Source organism: Rhincodon typus, chromosome 26, assembly GCF_021869965.1.
Source record: "Rhincodon typus isolate 14 chromosome 26, sRhiTyp1.1, whole genome shotgun sequence".
NCBI lineage: Eukaryota > Metazoa > Chordata > Chondrichthyes > Orectolobiformes > Rhincodontidae > Rhincodon > Rhincodon typus.
In genome coordinates, this window is record NC_063357.1 from 6566450 (window position 1) to 6592408 (window position 25959).

The 25959-nt window shown below is 43.7% G+C and overlaps 1 protein-coding gene across 1 annotated transcript in view; it reads right to left on the reverse strand.

Moving 5' to 3' along the window:
* Nucleotides 1-25959, reverse strand: part of dph1 (diphthamide biosynthesis 1) — a 281422-nt gene that overhangs the window by 98984 nt on the left and 156479 nt on the right. Inside the window, exon 5 of the mRNA XM_048612751.1 lies at nucleotides 20474-20630. Within this exon, the coding sequence (XP_048468708.1) occupies nucleotides 20474-20630 (157 nt within the window). The remainder of the gene's footprint in view (nucleotides 1-20473; nucleotides 20631-25959) is intronic.

Below are 25959 nucleotides of genomic sequence, written 5' to 3' on the forward strand. Positions count from 1 at the left end.
GCTTGGCCTGCTGTGTTCATCCAGCTCTGCAGCTTGTTGTCTCGGATGATCTAACTACCTCATGTGCAATGTGCTTTGTCGTGTTCCAGCTAGAGCTGAACCGGTCGTCACAGCCACTAAAAGCGGCCTGACTCCCTGCATTTGCCTCAGGGTCTGAGTCATGTTTTAGCCAGATCTCCCCACTCACCTCCAAATGTCTGATGGACATAAAATGAGGTGTGAGAGAAAAGGATGAGAGACAGAGGAAAAATATGGGTGGAAAGAGAGAGAAAAGGGAAAGAGAGAAGGAAGAGACAGGTAAGATAGAGCCAAGAAAAAAGGAGAGAAAGAGAGCGAACTAGAAAAGAGAGCAGCTATAAGTCATTATGCACAGATGGAGGTCATTTGGCCCAGCAAGAGAACTGAGCACTCCAGGCAGAAAAAGGGCTACAGAGGTGAGAATAGGAAGATGAAGAGGGGAAGGAGGAAGAAGAGGTAAAGGAGGTGTACAAAGAGAAAGTATTGCACAGTACTAGGTAAGATCTAGTGCAGAACGCAGGGAAGAAAGAGAGGGGCATAGTGTGACAGTATAGGGAAGAAGAAACTACAGAAATGAAGTGGAAGAGGGAGAACATGGGAGAGTGGGAACAGAAGAAGCGAACAAAGAAAAGGTTCATGGGAAGAAGTAGTGAGATGATAAAAGAGAAAAAGTCGCAAAGAATGAGGTAAGGGTAGAGAGAGAAATAAAGAATAAGAGGAGGGAAAAGGAAACAGATAGAGAGAGAAATTCAAAAGAAGGAAGGAATAAGAATTATAAAGGGAGGGAAAACAGAGAGTGTGTATGGAACTTCTTTACTCAATCTCTCGAGTGGTTTATTTTAAATTCAAAGAATGTAAATCAAAAGAGGCCCAGCAGAAAATAATATTAAAACATATTTTGTATTAAGGCATGAAATTAAATGCTTCAAAGAAGCTAAATATTTTTAGCTCAGGAAGAATAGCTCATTTCTGAAGCCAAACAAAGCATGTACTCAAATCAAAATTGAAAATAAAACTTCAACCTAAGTGACGAATCTAAAGTTTTATTAAAATTATGCTAATAGATGAACAAATCTGAATACACACACACAAACACAGAGCATCGTTTTCCCGTTACAAACTCCTATGTCCACTGAGTGACGGGAAATTGCCAATAAAAAGCTTGTCATGTTGTCATTATAGGCTGCCACCTGAGGTGGTACTAGTGGGAGGCTGTTAATTGTAGTGTGACGTTAACATAAACAGTTTTGATATAAATATAAACCTATAGATTTACACTTGAAATACAGGATTAAGTAAAGAATGCATGACTTGATGATAGGAACTGACTTAAACCCATTCTCCTGGGTCTAAGTACTTGCCAGATTACATTTCTTTTTACCTGACTCTCAACAATACTTGTGCAGTGCTGGGGACATCGAGACATCATACATTTTCATTCCCTTTTGCTCCATCTGTGCAATACCCACACCGAGCCCCACCCCAATCTCACATTGATATTTCCAGTGATATATCTCTGAAAACCCTCTTTGTCATTTCCTAGGGCTATTCAGCCCCCCCAGACTGCTCCACTATTTAATAGGGTCATGGTTTATCTGAGTGTGGTCTCAGCTGCACCCCACCCCGATCAATAATCATCAACTCCCTTACTTTACTGAAAGGTTCACAAGGAGATGAGGAGGACAATGAGAATTCAGCCAAATTAACACCAACAACTTGCATTTATATAGTGCCTTTGACCTTGTGAAACAGGAGTGTCAAAGAAAATTTGACAGCAAGTCACATGAGGAAATATGAGGAAAGCTTGGTCAAATAGTGAAGGAGGAGAGAGATTGAGAAAGAGATGGAGAGGTTTAAGTAAGGAATTTTAAAATGGAGTGCCTAGGCAGTTGAAGGCAAAGGCAGAAATGCACGGGTGAATAAGTTTGTTAATTTGATTTGTACTTCCACAAGCATTTTTCTTCCCTTTGGGGAATACTGGAAATGTGGTGGAAGGATGAACAGACTGATTGTCAGCTCACTCAATCACATTCTAAAAACTCCTTCTACGGTCATACAGCATGGAAACAGACCCTTTGGTTCAACTCTTCTGCGCCAACCAGATATAATGAATCTGACCTATTTCCATTTGTCAGCATTTGGCCAAATCCCTCTAAACCCTTCTAATTCATATACCCATCCAGTTGCCTTTTAAACGTTATAATTGCACCAGCCTCCACTGCTTCCTCTGGCAGGTCATTCTATACAAGCTTCACCCTCTACGTGAAAAGTTGCCCCTTAGGTCCTTTTTAATCTTTTCCCTCTCACCTTAAACCTACGGCTTCTAATTTCAGACTCCCCCAGCCCAGGGCCAAGACCTTGCCTATTCACCCTATCCATGTGGCTCATGATCTTACAAACCTCTATAAGGTCACTCCTCAGCCTCCGAAACTCCAAGGAATAAAGCCCCAGTCTATTCAGCCTCTCCCGACAACTCCAACCCTCCAGTCTCAGCAACATCCTTGTAAATCTTTTTTTTAGCACCTTCTCAAGTTTAACAACATCTTTCCTACAGAAGAGTGACCAGAATCATACACAGTATTGCTCTGTGGCCAAATGGGTCCTGGAGTGGGATTTGAACCTGGAGCTTCAGGCTCAGAGGCAGGGACACTACCCACTGTGCCATATGACTTCTGGTGAATAAAGTGAAGAACACAGAACAGGCATGAACTGGAGGAGCTGAGATCTCAGACTATTTATTCATGATCCACAAGATACCACAGCTCCTCCCAGGAACTGCTCAGTGCCAGCTGTAGTGCAGCATTTAACACTCTTGCTTCTCTGTTCTGAAGAAGGGTGACTGGAATCAAAACATTAACTTTGTTTCTCTCTCCAGAGGTGCTGCCAGATCTGCTATGTCTTTCCAGCAGCTTCTGTTTTTGTTTTAGATTTCTAGCATCCACAGGTATTTGCTTTGTAGCATGCTCGCTGTTGAGTTTGAGCATTGTGGGTTCACGTCTCAGTCCACTCAGTGGAGGGAGGAATGGCAAGGCTGTACAACAGTGACTTTACAAACTTTGCCGTGCCTCTGAGATTACATAGCTCTGTGAACTCACAATCCCAGTGGGGAAGCTGTGACTTCCTGGGACCACGACAAGAAACAAAATCAGAGCCCAGAACCCCTTCCATCCCCTATTTCCCATGAGCTGTGCTGTTTTCAGACATGGTAGTGTCACCTTGACCTACTGAGTTCAAAACTCCCAGAGCGTGTACTCATTGATTCTCATCTGAACACTGCCTCAACAGCCATCAGCACCAGAGAATGAATCAAAGTGTATTCATGTAGCACCTTTCACAATCTCAAGGTGTGGCCAGACTTGGAATCAGTGGAAATGGAAGATGGAGGGGAGTGGATGGGATGGCAGTCTGGTGCTGGTTAGCAATGCCAGTTTTATGCCCAATGGTACTGTGAAAATGAATCCATCGGATTGGTTCTCACAGGTTTACTTAACTGGTCATTCAGAACTCAACAGCCATTCGACTGTGCAGGCATCACAATCAAACCCAATCCTAAGAAGTTTGGGACATATAAAGGGGACTGTTGACTAATGCAGATTGACCAATGGTACTTGTCTATTCTGTATAGTTTAATAAAGAAGCAATTACTTGCTTTGCTATCGCGGTTTTCACAACCTGATGTCCCCAAGAAAACAAAATATTTTTGAAACGTGACCCTGTTGTAATATCAGAAATGGAGGCAGCCAATTTGTGCACAGTAAGCTCCCACAAACAGTAATGTTGTTTCCCTGCGAGTTGTGGGCATCACTGACTGGGCCAGCATTTATTGCCCATCCCTACCAGCCCTTGAGAAATGATGAGCTGCCTTCTTGAACCATTGCAGGGACATCCCACAGTGCTGTTGGGGAGGGAGTTCCAGGATTTTGATGCAATGACAGCTTCAGGTCAGGATAGTGAGTGGCCTGAAGGGGATCCTGCATACTCTGGTTTTAATCAGGTTGGTCGGTCAAGGGAATAATTGCCGACCATGACACCAGGGAGAACGCTGAGGCTCTTCTTTGGAATAGTGCAACAGGGTCTAATGCAACCACCTGAGCAGGCCAACAGGAGGCTCAGCTGAACATCTCATTTCTGAAACAGCACCTCCAACAGCGTTTTATTTATTCATTTTGTGGGATGTGGGCACTGCTGGCTGGCCAGCATTTCTTGCCCATCCCTAGTTGCCCTTGAGAAGGTGGTGGTGAGCTGCCTTCTTGAACCGCTGCACCCCAGGTACTGTAGATAGACCCACAATGCCTTTAGGGAGAGAATTCTAGGATTTTGACCTAGTGACAGCGAAGGAACAGCGATATATTTCCAATTCAGGTTAGTGAGTGGCTTGGAGGGGAACTTGAAGGTGGTGGTGTTCCCATACATCTGCGGCCCTTGTCCTTCTAGATGGAAGTGGTTGTGGGTTTGGAAGGTGCTGTTTAAAGATCTTTGGTGAATTTCTGCTGTGCATCTTGCAGATGGTACACACTGCAGCAACTGAGTGTTGGTGGTGGAGAGAGTGCATACATGTGGATGTGATGCCAATCAAGTGGGACTGCTTTATCCTGGATGGTATCAAGGTTCTTTAGTGTTGTTGGAGCTCTACTTATGCAGGCAAATGCACCACTCTGTTGGTGACAGTGTGTGGGTAGGGTGGGGGGAGTCAGGTTTGATTTTGCCCTCTAGTTTCTTGACTGAAGCACGGAGCCCCAGTGCTCTCACTCAGCAGAGAGCCTGTTAAATACTGAGTGCCTGGGAAACTCCTGGCAGCAACTGAGGGATCTTATGGATCGTGAAAAAGAAATCAACCCGACTGTGCAGTTAATCTGGAGCGCCTCGAGATTCAACCTGAAGATAAAATATTCAGAAACCCTTTAATTATGTGGTGTTATGTATAATAATCATAGATCTCGACAACCTCATACCTGTTAAATAGGCACTTTGCAAGCAAACGGAAGTGATTAATTACAGATCCATGCAAAGGTTTTACAATCATGTAGAGGTTTACATTAACTAGAACAAGTATAATGAGCTGGTTTTGTCTCATCCCCTTTCCCTACCCCCTCATTATTCACTCACAAGTGAATTAAATTTATGATCATTATAATAGGATATCCTGTTAGAGGGGAACTATATTCAGGAATTTACAGCACAGAAACAGGCACCTCAGTTCAACTGGTGGGTGTTTACACTTCACACTGAGCCTCCTCCCTTCTCCATCTCACCCTCTCAGCATATCCTTCCATTGATCATTTGCTCACATCCAACTTCCTCTTAAATGCATCGCTGCTAATTGTCTTTAATGCTCATTGTACAGCAAGTTCCACATTCTAACCATCCTCTGGGTGAAGAGATTCCTCCAGAATTTCCTATTGGATTTATTAGGGACATTCTTATGTTTACAATCCAGTGGAGGAATCTTCCATTGGTGTCCCCTGTTGAATCCCTTCAGAATCTCAAATACTTTGATTAGGACATCCCTCAGAATTGGTGCAAAGCCCTTTTGAAATTTCCAAGCAAGAATTTCTTTACTCAAGGAATAAAGATTGTCTTGGAGAATCAGCTGGACCGTGGGGAAGGGTCCATGGTCTCAGGAGAGTGGGAAGTGGAAAGTGTCCCAGGTGGTCCAACGCGAGGGCAGCTTTGAAGTGAACCCACATAACCCACTAGCTCCTCTTGGTCCACTTCCCATCCTCTACCTCTCAAATTGCCAACATTTCCTTCCCTGTGCTTCTTGCTCCCTGATGTACCCGTCCAGCTTGGTGTCAAAGGCGGCCATATGGTGGCGTGTCCCACATTCTAACCATACGCTGTGGAATTCTCTTTTGAGGAAAAGGAAGATCATTGGATTAAAATCCCATGCAGGCCAACAACATCACCTTGAATGTTCTTCCCGCTCTCTCTATTGTCACTGTGTTGAAATCAAGTTCTAATATCTGCTCCATCTCAGAGCTCCGGTGTGGCGAGGTCCCTGCCTGTTTGGGATTTTTGCAGGACCAGGTGTATTTAACCTGATTCACACTCTCTATCCTCCTGTACCTTCTCATGACCATCAGGCTCACTAAGTAGTAGTGGTGCAGTCATCTCAGATAATTGGGTCTTCGAACTTCCAGTGCAGACTGAGTGTTACCCTGCCAATTAGTGCACACGCACGCACGCGGACACACACCCCCAACCAAGACAGTCATCCAATTAACACACTCACCCCCACACAAAGTCAATAAATAGACACACACACACACACACAAAACACACGTTCATATGCACATTTGATATTTTTTCTTCTTTTGATTAATGTCCTAACCATACACATATGAGCAGGCAGCTGGTTAACAAAAGCTTTCAGCACATTCTGCTGCATACCGCAAACTTCATTATATTTCATTAATTGAAGAAAATGGAAAAAATAGAAAAAAGGTTAAACATTAGCATTTTGCACTTGAGAAGGAAATGGAACAAGGAGCTGAGGAAATTGATTTCTGGCTCCAGAGAAGCTTAACCCCCAGTGAACCAGAGAGGGAGATGTCTGTGATAGCAAGTAGTCTCATGGACATAAGTGAACTCTTGTTCACAGCCTGTGGGAGCTGGTCTGCTTATCTACACATTCACTGTCAAGCCAGTACTTTCATAAAATTTCTTCCATCTTCCTCATTTTTTGGATCAGTAGAAACCTCTTTCAATATGTACAATCGTGTTCTTCACCCAAATCCTTGTACTGTCTCACTGAGAGTTACTTCACTCACAATTGATATGTCAGTCTCTGAAAGTGTGGGTTTGATACATCCCTGGGATAGCCCATTGGTAAAACAGTTCCACTGAAGGGCTTGTATCCAAAAGTGCCACTTCTCCTGACGAAGGAGCAGCGCTCCAAAGGCTTGTGATTTCAAATATATTTTGACAATAACCTGGTGTCGTGTGACTTCTGACTTTAAATAAAACATGGAGCTGCAGATGCTGGGAATCTGAAGGAAAAACAGAAATTGCTGTAGAAACTCAGAGCTTCGTGTTCTGAAGGAGGGTTATTGAACTCAAAACGTTAACTCTGCTTTCTTTCCATAGATGGTGCCAGACCTGGTAAGTTTCTCCAGCAATTTCTGTTTTTGATAAGAATAATTTTCCTGATTTTGTACTCAATGCCTTCTTTTATGAAGCCCTAAATACCCACATACTTTGCTAACCACTCCCTCAATGTGCCCTGTTTCTTTTCAGGCTCTGAGCACATGAATCTTCAGGCCCTTCTATTCCCTGTACATTCTTTAGAAATGTGCCATTTAGTTTCTCCCTACTGCTAGAGAGCATTGTTTCACATTTCTCTGAATTAAATTCCATCTGCCACAGCTCGACCATGCTGCTAGCCCATTTATGCCCTGTTGCAGTTGACTGATATCAGTATGGGCTGATATCTGCTGGGAAACATGCCTGGAACATGGACTCACTGCTAGTCACTGGCTAATCCCTGGACTCTGTATCACACTGGGCCAGTGGCTCCATTAGCTGCACCAGTAGTAACAGCCTATTCTACACCTTGTTTAATGATTGCTCCTTGTTCTCGATCATCCAGTTTGTGATTCATTTTCCATTTCTTCATTGCCTTGTGTGCCCTTTCCCATTATGTCCCATCCATCTCTTTCTGGCCATTGTTTTTCTTGTGCTCTATAAATGTTTACCACAGAATATTAGCTCATAAAAATATAATAAGTATCTCTCTTTAGTTTATGAGCCAAGGTCCTTCTGCAGGTTTAGAGAACAGGTAGAGAGCTGAGAGTGTAACAATAAGACTATGCTTGCCTCAGCTCACATCAAAAATCTATAATGATGCTGTTTTCTCTATTCTGTAAACAAAAAAACTTCTCTCCACTAGCTTTTGTCAATCATATCCAGAGCAGGTAAATTAAAAATACTCAATAAGAGCAGCCTTGTGGAATGGGAGCTGAGGCAGAATACAGGGGGTAATTTATGAATATCTGGTTCTTGAATGTGATCTCATACAGGGGTGTAATTTTAAAGACCTAATGTATGAACATTTCCGGTACTCTCGAACAGCTCTTTCACATTGTCCTGTGTAGTGATTGGAATAATTGACTATGAGATCCCTGATTAGAATTGTTAACCTGGGCCAATCAGGGAGCCCTGGCTGACAGATATAAACAGGAGTGTCATAAGGTCTCCTCACTCTAGGGACAGGCTCTGAGCTGGCAGTACTGTGCACATGTAAATAAAAGGTGACTTGGTGATGGGATATCGGCCTCTGTGCAGTTATTTCATCCTGCATTGTGTTTTGACTTGTACACAAATCTACTTGCAAATGGACTCCATTTACTGCCTGTAGAGAGAGCTTTGCTCTACACCCATTCTCATTGGTCATTGAAAATTTAACTTCCCCCTTCAGAATTTGCAGCTCAAACCAATAGGAAGCCATTCAACAGAACATGAGGAGATCATTCAGCCCATTGACCCATTCTGGTATTCAAATAGAACACAGCTCGTCAAATCCAGTTTGGCAACAACTTAATTACTGATTCGAAATGTGGACATTTCATTGATTATGTCAAACTGTTTGTAATTGGAGTTACCTAGACAATGGCTTCAGGGTGCGTTTTCTAAATTGGCAATCCAATACACCAGTTGTTCCTTTTGAAGTTAAGCAGTTTGGTACTCTTTAACTCATTACATGGCTCTGTGGCAATTTCTGCCTCACAACACTCATATGAACATTGTCTTGTAAAAGGGGTAACAATGAATTTTGTCTCAACGGTGTTAAGTCTTTGAACAAACACCAGCAGAAAGAGCATCTGGGCACTGATGGGCCAAATGAGCTCATTCATGCTGCATTCTCTGTAACCCTGACCTCAGTGATGATCCGGGATATTGCAGAATTATTACTGCACAGAAGGAGACCATTCAGCCCATATCTGCACCTGCTTTCCAAATGAACGATTCATCTGGTAATACTCTCCCTCCTTCATCCTGTAACCCTGTACATTCTTCCTTTTCATATAACAGCCAAAATGCTTCTTGAATGCTTCAACTGAACTTGCCTCCACTGCATTCTCAGGTACGGCATTCCAGACCCTGACCTTCTTGTAGCACTAAAATATTTTCTCAGATGTCATAGAATCATAGTTATAGAGTCATACAGCACAGAAACAGACCTTTCGATTCAACAAGCACATGCTGACAATCTTCCCAACTAAACTACTCCCACCTGCCTGCGTTTGACCTATACCCTTCCAAACCTTTTCTATTCATGTACTTATCTAAATTTCTTTTATACATTATAACTTTCCCTCCATCCACCACTTCCTCTGGCTATTCATTACACACATGAGCTGCTCTCTGTGTAAAAGAGTTGCCCCTCATATCCTTTTTAAATCTTTCTCCTCTCACCTCTAAAATACACCCCCTAGTTTTGAACTTACCCACCTTAGGGAAAAGACCTTTGCTATTTACCTTATCCATGCCCCTCATGATTTTATAAACTTTTATAAGGTCACCCTTTGGCCTCCTATGCTCCAGTGAAAAAGTCCCAGCCTATCCAGCCTATTTTTATAATTCAAATACTCCACTCCTGGCAACGTCCTGGGAAATCTTCTCTGAACCCTCTCCAGTTTAATAATATCCGTAACAAGGTAACCATAACTGCACACAGTACTCCAGAGGCCTCATCAATGTTCTGTATAATGTCAAAATGACGTCCCAACTCCTGTACTCAAAGGTCTGAACAATGAAGGCAAGCGTGCTAAATGCCTTCTGAACCACCCTGTCTACCTGTGACACGAATTTCAAAGAGTTATGTTCCTGAACCCCTCGGTCTCTCTCTGTTCCACAACACTACTCAGGGCCCTACCATTAAGTATATAAATCCTGCCCTTGTTTGTTTTACTAAAATGCAATACCTTACGTTTATCCAAATTAAACTCCATCTGCCACTCCTGAGCCCATTTATCCAATTGATAAAGATCTTTTTGTAATCATAGATAACCTTCTTCATTGTCCACCACACCACCAATTTTGGTGTCATCCGCAAACTTACTAACCATGCCTCCTGTATTCTCATCCAAATCATTTATATAAATGACAAACAAAAGTCTGTTGCCTCTTTTGCAAATTGCTTTAAATCTGTGCCTATTGTCCTTGATTCTCTTACTAGTGAGAACACCTCTATCTACCTACAGTATACAGACTTCTCGTGGCTTTGAATGCTGTTATCAGATCTCCTCCCAGCCTTTCCTTTTCCAATAAGAACAGTCCTCCTTCTCCAATCTATGTAAGAACAAGGAAATGAAGTCTCGGCAGTTGGATCACTCCAGCATTTAGCAAGTCACATCCAGCTCTGCTAAATTATGGAGAACAAAGCTGATGTGTCTCCAGAAATTGTAGTTTAACAACCAACATTTCTAAACCTCCTTTAGTGTAGCAAATCATCAGTGCGCCATAGGAGTGTTGGCAAACGAAACCTGGCATCAAGCCACAAATGGGGTTATCAGCACACTGACCAAAAAAGCTTTTCTTCATTGTACATGGTTTAAAAGAATGTAAGAACTAGGAGCAGGAATAGGCCATTCAGCCCCTCGAGCCTGCTCCGCCATTTAAAATGATCATGGCTGATCTCATCTTGGCCTCAATGCCACTTTCCTGCCCGCTCGCCATAACTCTTCAACCTGCTACTGATTAAAAATCTGTCTACCTCCTTCTTAAGTTGCCTCAATGTCCAGCATCCACCACACTGCGGGGTAGTGAATTCCACAGATTCACAACCTTTTGAGAGAAGTAATTTCTCCTCATCTCTGTTTTACATCCACCACCCCTCATAATAAAATGATGACCTCTCATTCTGGATTGCCCCCACATGAGAAAACATCCTTGATACATCTACTTTGTCAAACCCATTTAACTTCGTACATACCACAATTAGGTCTCCTCTCATTCTTCAAAACTCCAGAGTAAAGAATAGTAATTTATTATCTCTTGTATTAATCCTCATACACTTTTCACACTCTTTTCACTGTGAAAAGTGTATGAGTCGTTCAAACTTCTCAATCTCTCTTCATAAGGCAAACCCCTCATCTCTGGGTTCAATCTAGTGAACCTCCACTGAACTGTCTCCAATGCAACCAAATCCCTCCTCAAGTACAGGGATTACAATTGGATGAGATAGTCCAGGTGCCATCTCACCAAGGACTTGTATAGCTCCAGTAGCACTTCCCTACTTTCGTGCTTTATTCCTTTCGTAAAAATTCTATTTGCCTTCCTTATTACCTGCATACTACCTTTCTGTGATTCATGGTTCACCCAGATCCCTCTGCACCAAAACAATCTGAAGTTTCTCTCCATTTAGATAATAAGTTGTCTTTCTATTCCTTCAATTAAAATGGAAAACCTCATACTTAGCCACATTAACGTTCATCTGCCGAAGTGTGGCCCATTCGCCCATTCATCTATCCATACCCATTTGTACATTTTTTATAAGCACATTCCCAATATTTTCAAAGTTTCTCCTCAATTTTCTATTGGATTTATCAGTGACTGGCTGACAAGCTATGGTTTCCACTTCTGGTCTTGCTTGACTACTCCTCTGTATTTACTCTCACAAACCCATTCATAATCTTAAAAGGGTGTAATAGGTTGGCCCTCACATTTGGAATTGGTATGAAGAAGAATTTTGTTAGTCAAGGAGCGAGAAACGTTTGGGGATGATCAGCCAGGTTGAATGGAAGAGACAAAAACTATTTGGGGATTTTGGATGAACTATCATCAGAATTTTCCTTTTCTGTCCCACTCCCCGGCAGTGTCTCCATCTTGTTTTCATGTTCTGTTTACAGTCAAAGCTGACTTTACTCTGCTATTAACACCTACTTTGGACCAATGTTCTGCATTTCTCTAACAACTATTGAAAGCAAAAGTAAAGTTGCCATAGCCTTACCAGACCACAGTCCTGCTCTCACATTGGAGAGAGATGACAGGTGGTGGTTTAACCTGAGGGTCATCATGCCAAAGGTGAGGGGAGAGGTTGAGAAGGAGAGTCCTTCATGGTAATCTCAGCCAGTGTGGGAATTGATCCCAGGCTATTGGCATTACTCTGCATCACAGCCATGCAGCCAACTAAGCTAACTAACCCCTTTACAGCCATTATCACTCCCTCTGTATTTTGTTAATGCCATCTTTGATCTCTGATCTTTCCCTGACCTTCCTTTTTCTACTTGCCCCTTTGTCAACCCATAAAACCCATCACATTTCCACCTCTTCCATTCTGAAATTCAGCTATACCAGACTCTGTTAACTCTCTCTCTCTCTCCACACATACTGAGTTTCTCCAGCACTTTCTGCTTTAATTTCAGATCTCAAGCATCTGCAATATTTTATCTTTGTGATTACAAGCTGCCAATCTCATTCCTCAGGGAAGTGGGAAAAGTCAAACATGCCCATAGCAGAGAAGTAGTTTTGGCCTGCAGAAAATCAGTGGACAATAAGAAAGTTTCCATGTCCTCTCAGCACTAACAAATGTCCACAACAGACCTACACTCTGCCAACAAAAAACCTTCACTAATTGTACAATGCGTTAGAGCATTAGTGAATATTTTATGTAATCTCCTTCCCAGGCAGTCTCTTCCAGCCCGGAGTTGGGGATCCTGAGTCCGATGCTGGATCTTCACACCCCTCAGCAGGTGGGGTAGTTGGTCTTTGAAGAGTCTGGTGGATCGGTGCTTGGATTCTCGCTCACTCCTTCCGCTGTTTGCACTTGGCCTCCTATGGGGCCTGTCGGAGATGCTCAAAATAGACGGTATCTTTGTGCATGTTTCAGGGAAGCTCTGAAAAGTTTCCTCTGCCCTGCTGGTAACTGCTTGCTATGACGAAGCATGGCGAGAGTTTGTCTCGAGAGTCTTGTATCAAATTCTCCCAGTGCAGATGATTGACAGTGCCCAGTGCCTTAATGCTGGTCTGAGAGAGGACAATAATAGTGAGACATTTATACTGTTATTGCATTTGCAGGATTTTGCAGAGGCATCACCTGTGATATTTCTCTAGGGGTTTGAGTGGCCAGCTTTATGTGGTCCATGCCTCTGATGCATATAGAGGGGTGGTAACACTCCTACTCTGTAGACCATGAGCTTGGTGTTGGGGTTTGAGAGCTTTGCAATGAAACACCCTTTTCCTCAGACGGCCAAAGGCTCTGCTGGCTGCTGGAGACCATGTTGAATATCATCACCGATGCCTGCCCCTACTGACAGGAGGTTCCCAAGGGATGGCAATTGATCCACACTGTCCAGTGAATCTCCGTGAATCTGATTAGATGAGGGCAGCGTCACACGGTGGGAGCAGGCTGGCAGGGGGCTTCTGAGCATCTAGTCCAGGGCTCATTCTCTGGTTGAAGGAGAGTCTCTGTGAACGTGCACACACTGTGCCTGTGTATTACAGTGCAATGGCAGGGGCTGGCTTGGTCTTGGTTCTGGCCTGGAGCCTGCACAGTTTCTCTCTCGTTCTGGAGAGAAGCTCCACTCCAGCAGGATCTTCACAGGGATGCGGTAGGGTGTTGGGGTGAGGGAGCTGGGGGTGAATGCTGGTGTGATGACACAGCCTTTTGGGAATATTGTAAGAGATCCATGTTTTCTCGACTGTTCCCATTTAATACATCACTATGCCATTCCTATTATTGATTGGAAAGGTTGTTGAGTCAAACGCTAAATAATCCTGAAGATACTTTAGTGAGGGAGTGCTGCATTGTCAGATGTGACTTATTTTGCAGCAATAAAGATCTTGTGGCACTCATTTAGGAGAAAAGCAAGAGAATTTCCCCCAGAGTCCTGATCAAATTTTATTACCCTTGAACAATCGGTTTTTTAAAACATCATTTGATTATTATCATATTGGTATTCGTGAAATCAAATTGGCTGCTGGCACTGACTACTTTTCAACAGTAGCTCAGTGACTGAGGATGAAGTGAGGTGACGAAGGATATTGAATACCTGCAACATTCTCTGTATGAGCTGAGGCACCAGTGGTTCCAGAAGGCAGTGTACACACCTTCTCAAGGGCAACTAGGGATGGGCAATAAATGCTGGCCTAGCCAGCAATACCCACATCCCACAACTGAATAAAATAATTTGCCCTTACACAGAACAGCTTTGAACTGGGTTGACACTGTCATAGAGTCATACAGAATGGAAACAGACCCTTTGGTCCAACTCGTCCACGGCGACCAAGTTTCCCAAACTAAACTAGTCCCACTTTCCTGTGTTTGGCCATATCCCCTAAACCTTTGATAACAAGGTGTAGAGCTGGATGAACACAGCAGACCAAGCAGCATCAGAGGAGGAGGAAAGCTGACGTTTCAGGCCTAGACCCTTCTTCAGATAAATCTTTGTCCTTCATTTTTCATTTTTCTGAAGAAGGGTCTAGGCCCGAAACGTCAGCTTTCCTGCTCGGCCTGCTGTGTTCATCCAGCTCTACACCTTGTTATCTCAGATTCTCCAGCATCTGCAGTTCCTACTATCTCTCCCCTAAACCTTTCCTATCCATATATCTGTCCAAATGTCTTTTAAATGTTGTAACTGTACCTGCATCCACTGCTTCCTCTGACAATTCATTCCACACACAAACCGCTCTCTGTGTGAAAAAGTTGCCCCTCAGGTCCCTTTTAAATCTTTCTCTTCTCACATTAAAAATTTGCATCCTAGTTTTGAACTCCTCTACCCTGGGGAAAAGACCTTTGCTATTCACCTTATCCATGCCCTTATGATTTTATAAACTTCTGTAAGGTCACTCCTCAGCCTCCGATGCTCCAGGGAAAAAAGTTGCAGCCTATCTAGCCTCTCGCTTTAGCCCTCGAGTCCCTGCAGTTTCTAGTATCTCCAGGATCCTCCAGTCTGCTCTTGAAAATTCAAAGCAGAGGAGTAATTAAAGCAGAGAAAGTTTTCTTGCAGATGAGGGGAGAAGGGGGGGTGGTGGGTGGAGTGTGAAAGAGAAAATCCCAGACAACAAACAAATGGTTGGTCTGAGCATTGTCATCAAAGGAGAGGGAGCGAGAGAGATAGAAGTATAGAGAGAGAGACTTTGAAGAGGTCAATTTGCTGCACCCTCGGCTTATAAATAAGAATAAAAAAATTAATTGCAGAATTATCAAAGCGGCAACATGAAATGAAAGTCATCTCTCTGTTGAGCTGCTTTAATGAGAGTTGAGCTGACTGATTCTCCACTACTGCCCCACCTCAATCATTTCTCACCCCCCCACTCCCCCCACCAATAAAGAGCTCTTGAATAGAAGCATTTAGGCTTTGGCTAATTGTTTGACTGCTCCCAGCTCCTGGGTGAGTGGCAAAATGAAGCCTGGAATGAATGGGCGTGCAGACTAGCACAGACTAGTCATTAAATCTAGTCAGGCAGAATGTAGTTGGAATTAAAAAAAAAAGACATATCAATTCCATTAAAGAACCACGAGCCTATACTCAGACTAATGAATGGTTTGAAATGTTTCCCTTGGCTGATGAGGGAGGGCAACTTCTAAGTTTGGGCAAGGATCCCATATTGTAATAGAAATTGGAGCTTAGGGAAATTTATTATTTCCTTTTTGGCAACCGGGACTGTATGGTGAAACTGAATTGTTTGGTTTCTCATTCCTTTTTCTTTGTTTGCATCATTTTTTTGGAAACAAAATGTTAGTGGGATCTCTGTTGGGTCTGCAGTATGATTTCTGGGTTATCCAGTTATAGGAAGGCAGTCTCTAAACAGACCGTCACAAATCTCGTCCGTTTCCCTGCCGAATGTCATGAATCTATCCTGCAGCACAGGAGAAGGCCTTTCGGCCCATCATGCCTAAGCTTTTCTTTGCAACACGAGGTCCAATTAGGTCCCCCCTAGTCCTGCAAATGCAGCAAGTTTCCTGAGAAGAAAGAACAAGTGATCTTAATGAAAAAAGTGACCACTTAGGTCAAATGGCCTATTTCTGTGCATAGACTGGATGTAACTTGATCATGCGGATGTGGTGACAATCAAGTGGGCTGCTTTGTCCTGGATGGTGTCAAGCTTCTGGAGTGTTGTTGGGGCTGTACCCATCCAGGGTAAGTGGGGAGTATTCCATCACACTCCTGACTTGTGCCTTGTAGATGGTGGACAGGCTTTGGGGAGTCAGGACGTGAGTTACACACCGCAGTGTCAGGATACCTAGTCTAGTGAGATTACCATTGTGCCATCATCCCTTCTACGAAGGTCTTGATTGATACAGTGTTGGCATGGTGCTCAACTAGCTGCTGGGGACAGGGGTGAAGGACAGAGTTCAGAGGACACAAATCCACACTGCCCTTATAAATTGGCACCGATTAGCACAGTCACAGTTACTGAATGTTGGGCTGTTGGAACAGAGCAGTGGACAATTCACTCTGAACTGTGAACTCTCCACCCAATTTGGGGGAGACAGGCAATGAGTTAGAGTTTCACGTGAACAGATTGAGTTACAACCGAAGCTGACACTTCCCTGAGAGAGGCTATCTTTGGGATGAGATGGACATCATGCGTTGGGAAAGGCTTCAGGAATACAAGAGAGATTAATGAGAATGATACCAAGACTGAAGAATTACACTTGCATGAGAAGACTGGAAAAACCATGGTGGGTCTGGAAACACAATGAGAATTTTAAAACTGAAGTGTTATTGGACTGAGGGTCAATACGCCAGTGAGTTGAGGGGTGATGGGCAAACACAATGTTGCACAGACATGGTTTTGGTCGAGTTCCAGTTTAAGGAGAGTGGAAGATGGAACACCCAGCCTGGACAGCACTGCAACAGTCAAGGCTAGAGGTAACAAAAGCATGGTTGGAATAAAAAAATAATAACAAGACCTTTGTAAGACTATGTTTCAAAAACAAATGTGGAAGAACAACAGATGCTGCAGATGGTTTAGTGCATCTCCTGGTGTTTAACCCTGAAGGCGTAACCTGGACGACTCTCTATATTGGCACCAGTACAAAGTCCAACAGAGAGCGAAGCGATCTTGTCAGCATTGACTGACCTTTCCCTGAGATCAGCTGCAGTGTGGTACAAACTGCAAATCTGCCCTGAGTGAAAAACTACATGCAGAAAGACAAGGCTCAGTAATGACCCAAACTATTGCAGGACTATTAAAAAAAACCCACGCCTTGCCTTTCCCCTCCACCACTTCCATCCTTCCTCTTTGTCAAAGGCTCTCAAACAGAAAAGCGAAATCCTGAGTCACTCTTTCCTTTTTGCTGACCTTTCGATAGGTGTACACGCATCTGGCTTCCTCTGCCAAGACTCACAAGGACAGCCAGGGAGGTGTGAAATGAATAAAGGATCGCAGTTGCTCTGCTGCTTTTCTGAGAAACTCCTGAAGTAAAACTGCACAATTGATTGGAGGCCCTGAAGGATCAATCGAATGGGTAGGGGAGGTGGGGTTGAAGGGGTCTCCATTCACCTGCCCCAGCTCTCACACTGGCACCTCAGGAATGATGGGAGAGAAGGGAAACTCAAATAACATGTTAGCCACATCGCCTTCCCCACACAGGCCTGGACAAAATGTGGGTTACATGTGGCACAGGCAAATGCCTGTGAGTGGTTAAGTAGTTCAAAAGATCACAGTCGGAAAACTTGCTTTATAGAATCCCAACAGTGTGGAAGCAGGCCATTTGGCCCATCAAGTCCACATCAACCGTCTGAAGAGCATCGCACAAACCCACCCATAACCGTGCAGGTCCCATGGCTAACCCACCTAGCCTACACATCCCTAGACACTATGGGCAATTTAGCAAGGCCAATCCACCCTAACCTGCACATCTTTAGACTGAGAGAGGAAACCGGAGCACCCGGAGAAAACCCACGCAGACACGGGGAGAATGTGCAAACTCCACACAGACAGTCACCTGAGGGTGGAATTGAATATACTATGAAATAGTCTTTAAGTGTAATATTGGATTAAGCACTAGACTTGCAGGATTATGATGAGTCAGAGGTTGGAGAACTTCCAATAAATGGAAAAAGTGCTGGAGAAACTTAGCAGGTCTGGCAGCATCTGTGGAGAGGAACGTTTCAAGACCAATAGATTTCCTTGGAAAAGGGAACAGCCCTCAAAAGGCAGTGGGAGCAGACCCTTGACAAGCAAAGGGGGTGAAAGGTTTTCGGAGGAAGGTGAGAGTGTGCCCTATTCAGATCAGCAGTAATCCTAATGAATGGTGAGCAGTCTTGAAGGGCTGAGTGTCCTGCTCCTGATTTGAATATCCATGTGTTGAGATGGGACTGGATAGAGGCATTCTGGACAGAATGGATTGGGAAAAAAAATCCATTCTTATTGGTGTGATAGTTGAGAATAAAAAAAGCGCATAGATTCAAGGGAATTGGCACAAGAGGCAATAGCACCTGGTTAGGGTTAGGAATGTGCTGCCTGATGGTGTAACTAAACTAGATTCAATTGGGGTTTTCAGGAGTTATTTTCATTGTGGTCTATAAAGGAAGAATGTGCAGGGCTATGGCAGGGGGAGGAGGGGCAGAGCTTGGCACTGTCCAACATAATCAAAGACTCCTCCCACCCTGTCGGGCAGAAGACATAAAAGTTTGTATACACATACCAACAGGTTCAAGAGCAGCTTCTTCCCCGAGTCTAGACTCGAAACATTAGCTTGCTTTCTCTCCATGGATGCTGCCTGACTCAGCATGATCTCCAGCATTTTTTGTTTTCAGTACAGATTCCAGCATCTGCAGTAATTTGCTCCTTTTTAATGCTGGTGTGGCTCTCTCTCTCTGCATCTTCTCAGCAGCTGTAACACTGCATCCTGCACTCTTACACTTGCATAGTACAATCTGCTTGTAAGACAGCACTTTTCATTATACCTCAGTACACGTGACAATAATAAATCAAATCGAAAGCTAGCACAGATAAGATGGGCTGAATAGATGCACTTGTGTGCTGTAACCATTCTGTGAATCTGTGAGTCCTGTGTGTTTTGACTTTTGAAGCAATTATATAATCAGTTCCGAGATCTTTCTAACTGACAGTGAGGAAATGGCTTCCTTCTCTACTTTTTTAATCACTTCTCAGTGAAACACAAACAATGGTTTTCCATTTTACAATTTGCAGCCTGTCGTTTAATTTTTAATGGAAGGCTGTTGAAAGCTGGACTATGTCACCGGGACTGCAACTCATGGTTAACCTGCTGTTGTCACTTCCCAAGGAATCAGAATTCAGATTGTCCCAACTTCAAACTGTCTCCAGGGATCCTGGCTTTGTATTGGATCTCAGGGGCTGAAAGGAATCCAGTTTCCTGGATCCAGCAGCGGTTACTGAGGAAAACTGTTGATCAAAATGGATCAAAATGTATTTCCTTGCAAGGTCCTGTAACTATTTTAGCAAGGTAGGACCAGAAGGAGGCCATTCAGCCCCTGACAATTGTCCCACCATTGGATGAGATTCTGGTCGAATCCATATTCTTTTGCCTTGCAGAAATCAGCTGATCTCAGACTGAAGACTGAGTGAGAATCTGCTGCTTTTTGTGGGACTGAGTTCCATGCTTTTACCGGTTGCTGTATGAAGAAATGCTTCTGAACTAATCTCGTGAACGGCTTGCCTGAAATCATTAAGTTGCTGTCCCTTTGTCCGAGACTCACCAACCGCAGTAAAATATTCTCTCCACGTATCCATCAATCCTTCTGAAAAATCTTGAAAGAAGATCAATCACCTTAATCTTGGAATGTTTTATACCTGAGCTCTCCTTGTCACTGAACCCTCAGAACCCAATGTCCAACTGGATAACCAATGGAGAAACTGAGCACATATTCCATACCCTATAAGGTTTATTAAAACCCCAAGATCAGAAGTTGCTTCAAGTCAGCAAAGTATTTTATTTGTGCCAGGGACATGGTTGTCCATGGCTAGTCCTACATTTATTCCCCATCCCTAATTAACAACAGCATTGTTAAGAGTCAACCACATTGCTGTGGGTTTGGAGTTTCCTGATAGCTAGACCAGGTAAGGATGGCAGATTGCCTTTGCTGAAGGGGATTGGTGAATGGGATGGGTTTTTACTGCAGTTGACAGTGCCTTTATAGTCACCATTAAATAAGGTTTTAATTTCAGAAACGGAAACAGAAATTGTGGAAAAGCTGGGTTCTGAGGAAGGGTCACTCGATCTGAAACATTAAGTCTGCTTTCTCTCCACAGATGTTGCCGGACCTGCTGAACTTTTCTGTTTTGTTTCTGATTTATAGCAGTTTTTTTTTCAGTTTTGGCTTTTAATTTCAGATGTTGGGTGAACTCAAATTTCAGGATTGGCCCTGTACCCAAAATATTAGCCTGGGGTTCTGGATTACTAATCGAGTGACGTTAGCACTATACCAGCAGATCCCACTGATACCTTAATCCCTACAACTACGGGAAAATGGCTTTGATTACACAATACAAACCACGGCTTTCTCAGCACTCTTCCTACCTCCATGATCTTGGGTGATCCTTGCCGCCCAAGTGTTCCGAGAATCAGGCCCCACATTGTTGCTTTTGCAGCCGTCGCTATTGCGTCCTTCCTGATTGCCTGCATGGCTTCATGATCGTAGAACTCATGGGTCAGCACTTTGCTGTAAGGGTCGTATCTGCAAGACCAGAGCGCACAAGTCATGGAGAAGCTGCAAGAGGCAAAGATTCTATTTGATTGACCTGGTCTTTGAACTTTCAATTATACAACATCCTGCCTTCAGCTGTTAGCACGGACCTTGAATCTTATTGAAATGTGACACATGTTGTAAGGATTTTCACCTTACACTCATCAGAATCTTAAAACCTTAACCATAAAAACGTAGGTTATAGCAGCAGAATTAGACCATTTGGTCCATCGAGTCTGCTTCATCATTTGATCATGGTTGATGTGTTTCCAACCTCCATTCTCCTGCCTTCTCCCCATAACACCCAATCCCCTTACCAATAAAGAACCTATCTATGTCTTTCTTAAATACACTCAATGACTTGGCCTTCTGCAGCAATAAGTTCCACAGATTAACTAACGTCTGTCTGAAGAAATTCCTCCTCATCTTGGCCCGGCACGGTGGCTCAGTGGTTAGCACTGCTGCCTCACAGTGACAGGAACCCAGGTTCAATTCTACCCCCGGGTGACTGTGTGGAGTTTGCACGTTCTCCCCTGTCTGTATGGGTTTCCACCGGGTGCTCCGGTTTCCTCCCACAGTCCAAAGAAGTGCAGGCTATGTAGATTGTCCATGCTAAATTGCCCATAGTGTTCAGGGATGTGTCGATTAGGTGGGTTATAGGGGAATGGATCTGGGTGGGATGCTCTGAGGGTCGGTATACTCTTGTTGGGCCGAAAGGCCTGTTTCCACACTGTAGGGATTCTATGATCTATGATCTCAGTTCTAAAGGGTCGTCCCTTCACTCTGAGGCTGTGCCCTTGAGTCACAGTCTCTTCTATTAGTGGAAACATCTTCTCCACATCCACTCTATCCAGGTCTCTCACCACTCTGTAAGTTTCAATCAGATACCCCTCATCCTTCTAAACTCCATTGAGTACAGACCCAGAGTCCTCAACCGCACCTCATACAAGTACTTCATCCCTAGGATCATTCTTGTAAATCTCCTCCGGACCCCTCCTACCTCAGATAGAGGGCCTAAAACTGCTCACAATATTCCATGTGCAATTGGACCAGTGCCTTATAAAGCCTCAGCAGCCCATCTCTCCTCCTGTATTCTAGCCCTCTTGAAATGAATGTTAACATTGCATTTCCCTTCCTAACTGAACCAGCAGGTTAACCTTAACAGAATCCTGAACTAGGACTCCCAAGTCCCTTTGTGCTTCAAATTTCTGAACCTTTCCCTATTTAGAAAATATTCTACACCTCTATTCTTCCTACCAAAATGCGTAACTTCACACATTGTATTCCATCTGCCACTTCTTTGCCAACTCTCCTAGCCTGTCCAAGTCCTTCTGCAAACTCCCCGCTTCCTCAACACTACCCGTCCCTTCACCTATCTTTGTGTCATCTGTAAACTGAGCAACAACACCCTCAGTTCCTTCACTCAGTTTCTTAATGTATAATTTGAATACCGTGGATGCAAAACTAACCCCTGTGGAACTCCACTCATTACTGGCTGCCATATTGACAAAGACTCCTTTACTTGCAACCTCTGCCTTCTGTCAGACAGGATAATTGCAAGAATGCCAAATCTCTAACAATTTACGTTAAAGGCAAAAGGAATGCTGAATGATTAGGAAGTCTGATTGGCTGACACGTTACCATGGAGAAAGCAACGGGAAATTACAGGTTCCTCAAGCTCTGGGATAATTCAGAAAAAAAGCAAGGCTTGAACAGGAGTGGGAAGGGAAGCTGTAGCTAGGATTGGGGTATGGTCAGAGCTGCAAAGGATAGAGAATAGTTTCAACCTGACAACAAAGAGATATTCAGTTAACTGAAAGCCAGGACAACTTGAAATCACTGAGATAATTGATTCCTTAATTAATGTGGAATCTATAGCTTAAGGCTGCATATGCTGTGGAACTACTATATAGAGGAAATAGAGTGGACGCTATTGCAATGAACACTGTGTCAATTGTTAAATTAAAATCCGAATCTAAGATCTGAGGTGCAATTTAAAGGGCAATAATTGTCTGGTTAAAATCTTCCAACTTTATGCAGACATGATGTAAACACACTCACTGTGACCTCACTTGTCTACAACAGAAGTGTTTAAGGTGTTGGCCTTTTGTGTGAAGTGTGTCAGTAATTTGAAGAAATATTGTCATTAACCGATGTCTATTGTCTTAAGCCAATTTAATTACAGAGGTGTCAAATAAATTAATGTTTTCCTTGCATGTTGTGGCTTTAGGTTTAATGGAGGGTTAATAATTATTGAGGTTATTAATGAATTCTATTAATTCTGCTTATGTGCAAGTCCAAATACCCTACATATCAACATAAATACGGAAGATAATGTTATCATATGACTATATCAGCTAATAAATAAGCTAGTGACATTTAAAAAAGAGCCCCTGAAAAGCACAAAGTAGTTCTTGAGAAAGTTTCAATCCACTCACACACCAACTTTGCTTAACTTGCAAATGCCCTGTGATGTGGCTGCTCATGTCTACACAAACTTTAGTGGTGTGAGAAGTCAATGCGACATCAGCGCCTTCTCTTGAGCACTAATACGCTGGCTTTGTCAGTAATACTCATATCCTGAGAACAGGTTTTATAAAGTAGACAAGATGGCTGGGAGACCTGATGTCCTGCCCTAGATGGGCCTGCTTTCCATTCAGCGCAATGGAACTGAGCCATGAAGCACAGGAGAACCCTGTCACGTGATGTGGGGACATGCTGTATGTGGACTGATGGATTCACAGAAAGACTACAACAACTATAATGTCCAACAAAAACAGAAATTGCTGTAAAAGCTCAGCAGGTCTGGCAGCATCTGTGAAGAGAAATTAGAGTTACTTGACACCCAGTCAAGTAAAAAGAAAGGGGACCTAAAGTGTATCTCAAGAGGCAGGTTTCAAGGAATGTGAGAGAGAGAGAGAGACAGAGAGAGAGAGAGAGAGAGAGAGAGAGAGAGACAGAGAGAGAGAGAGAGAGAGAGAGATGCAAACGGGGAGGCAAAAGAGTCCAGAATTGGAGGAGCATATCGGAGGGTGGAGAGGACAGGAATAGGAGGGAGCAAGGCGCTGGAAGGATTTTCAAACAAAGGTGAGACTTTTGAAAATGATGAGTTGTTGTACCGGGAGCCAGTATAAATTAGTGAGCAATGGGCGATGGTGGAACAGGATTTGGTGAGTCAGAAGATAGGCAGCAGAATTTTAGATGTTCATTGGGGACACAAGGCAGGAGGCTGGCCAGTGGGGTCGCAGGAATATCACAACTTGTTGAGATAGAAGATGAAGGCCTTTAAAAGACTGTGTTGTGTAATTACACATAATGACTCCCTTCAGTTTCCAGCCGTCTTCTTCTGGTCAGCTGTAGTGTGGCCCAGTATATGGATTAGTTATTGGCAGTGTCCCATCAACATGCAAACACACTGAGCCAACGATAAATCTAATTCAACCGGTGCAGATCATAGAATCCCTACAGTGTGGAAACAGGCCCTTCAGCCCAACAACTCCACTCTGACCCTCAGAGCATCCCACCCAGACCCATCCCCCTATAACCCACCTCATCTACACATCCCTGAACACTATGGGGCAATTTAGCATGGCCAATCCACATAACCTGCACATCTTTGGACTGTGGATGGAAACTGAAGCACCCGGACGAAACCCACGCAAACAGTCACCTCAGGATGGAATCGAACCCAGGTCCCTGGTGCTCTGATGCAGCAGTGCTAACCCCTGAGCCACCATGCTTTGTTCTAATCAACCTGTTCAGCGATGTTATGATACACCCGTGGAGCAGCCAGCACTGGAACCCAGTATGCTAGTTCAGAGGTAGGGACACTACCACCATAACCCCCACCACACCCTCAGATCCTACTGATTTATCAATTTACCATTCACAGCAGATCATCTGTAAACAAAACTGTTCGTACCTATGGGATTGCAGCAACATTGTAAAAGTGTGTTTTCCTTCCACAGTACACCGTTTTGCTGCTAGTTTCACATGTTTCAGTGATACTGACGGGGTGCTGCAGTGGCAGAGGCGCTGCTTTGTAGAAGAGATATCAAACCGAGGCCCCGTCTGCGTCCTCAGGCAGACCTAAAAGATCCAACCATGGCACGATTTCCAAGAAGGTTAAGGTTTTGTCCCCAGCCAAGATTCATCCCTCAGCTGATACCCAAAGCAGGTGATCTGGTCATTCATTTCGTTACTGTGTGTGGGATCTTGCTGTGTGCCATCTGGCTGCGGTGTTTCATACAACAGGGATGACACTTCAAGAGCACCTTGTGAACGATTAATGCCCTGGACACTGCTGTCAGTGACTGGGGAAGAAAACAGGACAGGGACGTAAAAATGTGTTTGCTCTTGGTGAAAGATTGAGTTTTTCAGTGGTAAGAATATTGGAGGGCGAAGGAGATGGATGGAAGGGGGCTTGTCTGTTTGGCACAGTTAAAGTTCAGAGGTGATGTGACAAAATCTCCAGCAATACACACACAAAATACTTCCACTGTCAGTGCTGATAAGAGTGTAGATAATATCTCATGGCCAATTTAACCCCTCAACACTGTTATCTCAGCCATCGTTTTACAAAGATTACAGAAAGCTCAGATTCGTTTCTTTCAAACTTCTGGAAACCCAAAAATAATTTTCTTATCTTTCTCCTGACAGCTGCAACCAGCCTCAGATTAATGGAGTAAACTCCCAGTTTAATGTTCATTCTGTTTAGTGATGGATAATAAATGCTGCTTGAGCCAGTGACGCCTACATTCTGAGGATGAATGAACACCTTGCCAGTACATGTGACAATGCAAAGGTACAACATTGGGAAATAGACAAGGACTCTGAATCAGGAGAGCAGCCTTTCTGCACATACTCTACCTGCTGGAAGGAATAATTCAGGAAATTGCAGAGCACGCGGGAATATCAGTACTCACTGACCTCAGTACCTAACACTCCAATTCCTGCTCCTAATGTGGGAGTCTCTGTGCTGGAAGCACAAGATTGAAAATACACCTTTACATTTCTGTGCAGTTAATGGATTCAGACTGCCTGCCTCCATCCTTCCTTCGGATTCTGAGGGCAAATGCAGTTTTCTTTTCCTGATGCCATTCAAGATAATAGACTCTTTCCAACATTGCCCACCTCCCTCTGGAACATAGAAACATAAAAAATAGGAGCAAGAGTAGGCCATTTGGCCCTTCGAGCCTGCACCACCATTCAATATGATCATGGCCAATCATGCAATTTCAATATCCCAGTCCCGCTTTCTCTCCGTACCCCTTGATCCCTTGAATATATCTAACAAACTGGCCCCAGCTTTCTGTGGTAG